This window comes from Ahaetulla prasina, unplaced genomic scaffold (genome assembly GCF_028640845.1).
Source record: "Ahaetulla prasina isolate Xishuangbanna unplaced genomic scaffold, ASM2864084v1 Contig99, whole genome shotgun sequence".
NCBI classification, from domain to species: domain Eukaryota; kingdom Metazoa; phylum Chordata; class Lepidosauria; order Squamata; family Colubridae; genus Ahaetulla; species Ahaetulla prasina.
The window spans coordinates 5,927-13,337 of NW_026682571.1; the positions used below are offsets into that span (position 1 = coordinate 5,927).

Genomic DNA, 7,411 nt, shown 5'->3' on the forward strand with positions numbered 1-7,411 from the left:
GCAGGGCATACCTGGAGTTGTTCCATATTTTGATGATGTGTTGGTCTCTGCCACCAGCCAGGCTGCCCTCATTAGCCGTCTGCGACAGGTTCTTACCCATTTCCAACAGACGGGCCTTAAGCTTAAAAAGTCTAAGTGTAAATTTGGGGTGCCTAGGATTGAGTTCCTGAGGTTCCAAATTGATGCTGATGGGTTGCATCCAACCCCATCGAAGGTGGAGGCGATAAAAAATGCCCCTACTCCTACCTGCAAAGCAGACTTGCAGTCGTTCTTGGGGCTCCTTAACTTTTATAGCATGTTCCTGCCCCATAAGGCTTCTGTGGCGGAGCCTCTTCATAGGTTACTCGATGGTAGGACTCCTTGGTCATGGGGCAAGGCCCAGGCCTCTGCTTTTGCTGCTGTCAAGGCTCTCCTCACCTTGGATGCTGTGTTGGTCCAATATAGCGACAGTGTCCCCCTTACTTTAGCTTGTGATGCCTCTCCATATGGCATAGGGGCTGTTCTGAGCCACCTACTACCAAATGGATCTGAGGCTCCAATTGCTTATTTTTCTCGGACTCTGTCGTTGGCAGAGAGGAATTATAGTCAACTAGACAAGGAGGCTCTGGCCATTGTAGCTGCCGTTAAACGGTTTCATGACTACATTTATGGCCGTTTTTTCCAATTGATCACTGATCATAAGCCTCTTTTGGGGTTGTTAGCTGGTGACAAACAGACCCCTCAGATTATGTCTCCTCGCCTATTAAGGTGGTCTATTTTCTTGGCAGCGTACAATTATCAGTTGATCTATCGCCCTGGGAAAGAGCTTTCCAATGCAGATGGACTTAGCCGTTGTCCTCTCCCTTTGTGGGTCGAGGACCCGGCCCCTGCCTCATCTGTTTTTTTGGTGGATAAGCTTCCTGCCTTGATGACTGCAGCTGATATTGCATATCATTCCAAGCGTGACCCTACTCTTGCGCAGGTTCTGGATTGGGTACGAAGGGGGTGGCCACAAGACCACCTGCCGGGGGAGTTTCAACCCTACAAGACTAGTGTCAGGCCTGGAAACCATATTAGACTTTAGGGTAGACGCATGAGCTGTCTGTCTTGAGGGGCTGCTTACTGTGGGGCAGTCGGGTAGTGGTCCCTCATCCCTTACGCACCTCTGTATTACAATACCTACACGAAGGACATCCGGGCATTGCCAGGATGAAAGCTTTAGGCCGCAGTTATGTTTGGTGGCCTAAAGTGGATCAGGCCATCTCAGAATGGGTAGAGAATTGCCGGAGTTGCCAACTGTCCCGGGCAGTGCCACCTGCGGCCATGCCTACAAGGTGGGAGGTCCCCGGGAGTCCTTGGTCCCGGGTTCATATTGACCTGGCTGGCCCAGTCCATGGGCACAACTTTCTGATAGTGGTTGATGCATACTCTAATTGGGTGGAGGCAGTTCTTATGGCATCAACCACGTCTGAGGCTATCAAAAGGGCGTTGAGCAAACTGTTTGCCACCCACAGTTTGCCTGATGTGGTAGTTTCAGATAATGGGCCACAGTTCACCTCGGCCGTTTTTCAGATGTTCATGGCTAGTTTGGGCATCAGGCATGCCCAGGTTGCGCCCTACCATCTGGCCAGTAATGGCCGAGCTGAACAAGCTGTCCGGTCTGTTAAGGATGCCCTGACCTGGTTCGGGTCGGGAACATGGCAGGAGAAATTAACAAAATACCTCCTGGCGCAACATACTACCCCATGTCCGATGACCAATCGCAGCCCAGCCGAGCTTCTCATGGGCCGGCGCCTGCGAACGGCCCTAGAGAGATTACATCCCAATTATGTCTCTGATACCCCATTGGCCTCGACTAGCCGTATCAGGACCTTTACTGAGGGGGAACAGGTTTTTGTCCAGAACCATGGGGGTTATCCCTTGTGGTTGCCAGGCCGAATTGTCCAAGTAACGGGGCCTCATTCTTACAGGGTGGAGCTTGAGGATGGGCGGATTTGGCGGCGTCATGTGGACCAGATTCGGGGATGTAAATTTACTGCCCCTGCAATACCCTGAGATTCGCCGGGCAGGACTTCTGATGGATTACTTTCGGTTCCTACTCTTCAGCTGATCGGCAATTTCTGTGTTTCACTACAACCAAATTTTCCGATGGCTACTTTATCAGATGGTTCAACTTTTCCGTCGGCTAGCCCTCCTGAGGTGCCGCCCTCCAGCCCTCCTGCGGTGCCGCCCTCCAGTCCTCCTGAGGTATCGCCCGCATCGGTCCCGGTTGTTCCTGCGGTTCTGGAGCTACCTCCTTCTGCTCAACCTGCTGGAAGCCCTGAACTGCGTCAATCGGGACGATTGCGTCGGCGCCCTACATATATGCAGGATTATGCATGTGCCATCCACGGGGGGAGGAGTGCAGCGTATGAGGCCAGAGAATCATTGCCTATTGGCTCAGAAATGAGCGGCCGTCATTGGTCAGTAGGTGATTGCTGCTATATAAGTAGCAGCTGTAAGAGAAGTTGGTTTGTTCGGTAATGTTGCCTTGTTTTTACTTGCCGTTTGTTGTTAATAAAGGATTATTGCTAACCGTCAAGCCTCCATTCCTTTCTTCATTCTTTGAATGAAGCAATGTCCACAGCAGGTAACTGGAAAATTAGCCCGATGTAGGAGTAGCTAAGTGGACCCCCCCCCCCCCGGCAAATTCTGCTTTCCATTTTTTTTTTTCACGTTTAAAGCATGTTTGGTTCAAATTCACATTCATGGATTTGTCCATTTCTTTTTTTTAGGTGCCATCTATATCTTACCATGGAAAAGTTGGCCTTCTGCCTTCTGATGACGAGCACCGTGGCTGTGAGGGCCCTGATGTGTCCCATGCGCTGCAGCTGCCAGAGGTTGTCCCCATCTTTCACCATTCTCTGCACCAAGAACGGGCTGCTCTTTGTTCCTCCTGCCATTGACCGACGGACAGCAGAACTCCGACTGATGGATAATTTCATCACGACTTTGCGAAGGAAGGATTTTGCAAATATGACGGACCTGATCCATTTAACACTGTCACGAAACACAATCAGTCATATTATGCCTTATGCATTTTTTGATCTCAAAGGTCTTCATGCATTACACCTGGATAGTAACCGACTCACCTATATTGATGAGGATCACTTCAAAGGGTTGATCAACCTTCGCCACTTAATTCTCAGTAACAACCAGTTACATTATATTTCATCTGGATCTTTTGATGATTTCATTGACATAATCGAGGATCTGGATCTATCCTATAATAATCTTGTTAAGGTCCCCTGGGAAACTGTTGGGAGGCTTTCAAATGCCAATACTATTAGTTTGGATCATAACCTCATAGATTTTGTTCCTGAAGGCATCTTCTCTGACCTTCACAAACTGGCTCGGCTGGACATGACTTCTAATCAGCTGAGGAAGATCCCCCCCGACCCTCTTTTCTCCCGCATCCCTGTCTATGCCAAGCCCAAGGGCATCCCTCTATCTTCTCTGGTATTGAGCTTTGGAGGGAACCCACTACACTGCAACTGTGAGCTAGTGTGGCTACGGCGCCTGACTAGGGAAGACGACCTGGAAACCTGTGCCTCCCCACCCGAGCTGATGGGCAAGTATTTCTGGTCTATTAAGGAAGAGGAATTTGTCTGTGAACCACCAATGATTACTCGCAGAACGGCAAAGCAAGTGATCATGGAAGGCCAGAGTGTTTCCTTGAAGTGTAGAGCAATGGGTGATCCAGAACCATACATGCGCTGGATTTCACCAGGAGGAAAATTGGTCTCCAACACTTCCCGAACAAATTCCTATGAGAATGGGACTTTGGACATTTTAGTGACTTCCATGGAAGACCAAGGCACGTATACTTGTATAGCATCCAATGCTGCAGGGGAGTCCACTGCACCAGTTGAACTTCTGGTCAGCCCATATCCTCATCTTGCTAACAGCACAAATTCTGGCAAAGACGCAGAGACGGGTCCATCAGATATTCTCATCCCAGCCAAGTCCAGCTTCTCTAATGAAACCAAATCTCGCCAAGAGAGGAAAGTGGCCATTGCTGAGCTGACCTCGTCCTCTGCCCTCATCCAGTGGCATTCGCAGCACCATATTCCTGGGATGCGAATGTTCCAGATCCAGTACAACAGCTCTGCTGATGACATCCTGGTGTACAGGTACGCATTCCTGCCAGGCTTGTTTCAAGTTTATTTCTGGCAGGGTGGCAGGTGGGAAGCTCGACAAGCAGGAGTAAAGTAAGTTGGGAGGGTAAGAGGAAGATCTTCAAGAGGCAGAATGAAAAGAGAAGCGACTCCTACTCAGTATGTAAAATCCAAGCCAGGGCTCTCCGTTCCCCACTTTCCTTTGAAACCAGAACTTCATACAGGAGAGATGGAAATTGTACTAAAACAGGGTGGTCAATTTCATTTCATTTTGTGGCTTGATTCCTGGTGACTCCTGGAGTGATCCATGTCATTTCCTTGGCCACGTTTTTGGAAGGAGTTTCCTTGCCTTCTTACTGGGGCTGAGTGAGTGACTGGCCCAAGGTCACCCAGCCACCCTCATGCCTAAGATAGGATTAGAACTCATGATCTCCTGAAATTGCTTCCTGGGCCTAGGCCTAACAGTAGCAGGGGATAGAGCCCCTCCCTCCCTTCCTCCTTGGTTAATTTCCTCAATTTACCAGTCCCAATTCTGCTCCCCATGTCAAGTGAAATACAGCCTTGGGTAAATTTCATGTCTAGGTTAGTCAGAGAAAAACCTATATGTCAGGCCTTTGCATAATTGAAAAACAGCAATTTAAGTATGTGTATATGTAGAGACTATACTGTTGCTTTGTCAAAGTAAGAAGAAGAATAAATCATCAACTTGAAGCAGTTAAAAAACAGAGCCTTGTGTGTCGATGTTACAGAAAACTTCATAAAAATAGATTTCTTACTATCTCCAAGACGTCCTTGGTTACTGGATGATCTAAAATAATTTACGTGTGCGTGCATTTATTTCCATTTGTATGGCCATCCATGTCATCATGTTAACAACCAAAAAACAATAATACAAAATTATGAATTTCCTTCTGTAGCCCTATAATATCCTACACCCACAAGGATTCCAGTAATTTCTTTTCCTACCAAGAAATGCTATTAAAAAGGCAGAAGCTTTCATCAGCTGCAGTTTACCTGAAGAGTAACGGCTCACAAAAGCTTCGGCCTTTTAATAAAGATGCTATCACATTCCAAAAAGGTGCTGGCAGACTCCTTCTCACGTCAGCTGTCTGCAACTCAATTTCATTGGGACCAAAGAGATTAAAAGTTCTCCCTTTGGAGTCTTAGGCTGATCTCTGAAGCTGGCAAACGCCTGTTGCCATCAAAGCCATTTCCCGTTCAAAGTCAACAAAGCAACCACCAATACTTCTCAGGCATAGGGTCAACTTTGGTTTCATGGTTGCGACTTGCGAGGTCAGTCAACTAGAGTCCAGCCAAAGGAGCAGCCCCTCTGTGCTCAATCACATCACTCTGTTGTCTGTTCCCTTTATGTAGTTTGCATGCTTGCGTCATTTTGTTTCGTGTTGCTCTGTGTTCACCAGGGAGTAACTGGTGGTTGCCCTTCAATTCATGAGCACAGCTACCCATGGGGAGCAGGGGTCGGGCAAGAACATTGTGATGTCAGAACACAAACCACACTTCATGTATACTTGTGTGCAACACTGTGATGCCAGTCCCAAAGGTACTTTTTTCAAGAGGCAACTGGACATTTTGGAAGTCCAATTGCTTCTTGAAAAAAGCACTTTTGGGACAACCATGTCCTGGATGACCGAGAATCTCCATAGACAGTGATGCCAGGAGAAGAAGGCAAAAGCCATCATAATATCATACTGCACACTTTGTCATTTTAACACCAACATGGCCACCAAAGGATACTTATGCTGCCTAAACAGCCAAGGCTACTCTGTTCATCTTTTTAGCCTTTCAGAAAATCAAGGGAGCAGAAAGGGATGTTGCTGTGCGGTTCTCTTGCTATAGACTGAGTTTGTCTTCTCTTGCAGGATGATCCCGGCTTCTAGCAAATCTTTCTTCCTGACCGACCTGGTTGCTGGGCGGGACTATGATCTGTGTGTCCTTGCTGTTTATGATGATGGTGTGACTTCTCTGACAGCGACCCTGGTGGTAGGGTGTGTGCAGTTCACCACGGAGGAGGCATACCGGCAGTGTCAGTCCCTCCACGCACAGTTTCTTGGTGGAACCATGATTATTATCATCGGAGGCATCATTGTGGCATCTGTCCTTGTTTTTATCTTCATACTTCTGCTGAAATACAAAGTTTACATCAACCACCACAAAACCAAAAACCCTGAAGTGAATAACGTTTGCTCTCAAACCAATGGTAGTCAGAGTAACTCTCTGGTACATTCCAGTTCCAAACTGGCTGAATGGATCCAGCAAGAACGTTCAAGCTCACCACTCAGAGGCAAAACTATACTAGACTTTAACTACGAACGAGCAGCCTTTACAGAAGCGTCTGTTTTAAAAAACGAAGCCTTTCCGTAATAGTTATGCTGGTCCCAGGCAAGAAGCAGTAAAAAATAACTCATGTGGTTGTATTTTAAGCTTCACTGTCTATTTTTAAGATCAGATGGTTTTAAACACTATTTTTTTAATCTGTAAAAGTTCTTGCATTCTTAACTATTTTTGTTGCACTATATTAAATATAAACTGTGTGATTTTGAAGGTTTTTTTAATCATACTTATCAGTGGTGGGTTGCTACCGGTTCGCCCCAGTTCAGGCGAACCGATAGCAACGGTGGCGGGAGGCTCTGGCCGGACTTCATCAAACACAATCTGCGCATGTGCAGAAGTGGCACACGTGTGAGCGAACCGGTAGCAAAGTGAAACCCACTCCTGATACTTATCTATTTGCACTTCCCTTTAGCACCCTAGGTCACCCTTCACAATAGTAGGCTTCCTCAAGTGCATTTAAACCAAAAGTGCTTAAAATGGTCAGGGGAACTGCTAGAGTTCAAGGAACAGAAAGGTTTAGGAAGACTGATACATGAATTCCTCAGTTAACTACCAGTCGTCAAAGTTGCAATGGTGAACAAGTGCATTTACAACAGATCCTTGACGCGCTCCCTGGTGGTGCAGCACCCCTGCGATGATGGGATTGCGATTTGGATGCTTGGCAATTGGCTTGCACTTAAATGGTTCAAGCATCCCACAGCCACAGGGTTGCCATTTGTGACCTTCCTGGCGTCTTTGCACAAGCAAAGGAAAACAAGGAAGCCGGCAGGGAGGGTGCAGGTTGCTCTGGTAAGTTGCTCTCGTTGCCTTTTCTCCCAAGGAGACCACTATGGAGTACAAAATCCAAAGGTTTGGACTTTCCATAATGCACACACATCTGCATGCGCGGTATGATAAACCCCATCTGACTTACCCACCCTCTG

General features: G+C 47.3%; 1 protein-coding gene across 1 annotated transcript; it reads left to right on the forward strand.

Moving 5' to 3' along the window:
- Positions 1 to 2,098: 2,098 nt before the first annotated feature.
- LOC131187402 (leucine-rich repeat and fibronectin type III domain-containing protein 1-like protein) lies at positions 2,099 to 6,688 on the forward strand. Its single transcript, XM_058161627.1, has 3 exons — positions 2,099 to 2,226; positions 2,754 to 4,151; positions 6,017 to 6,688. The coding sequence occupies exons 1-3, from the start codon at positions 2,144 to 2,146 to the stop codon at positions 6,516 to 6,518; spliced, it is 1,983 nt and encodes a 660-aa protein (XP_058017610.1). The 5' UTR covers positions 2,099 to 2,143; the 3' UTR covers positions 6,519 to 6,688.
- The last annotated feature ends 723 nt before the right edge of the window (positions 6,689 to 7,411 follow it).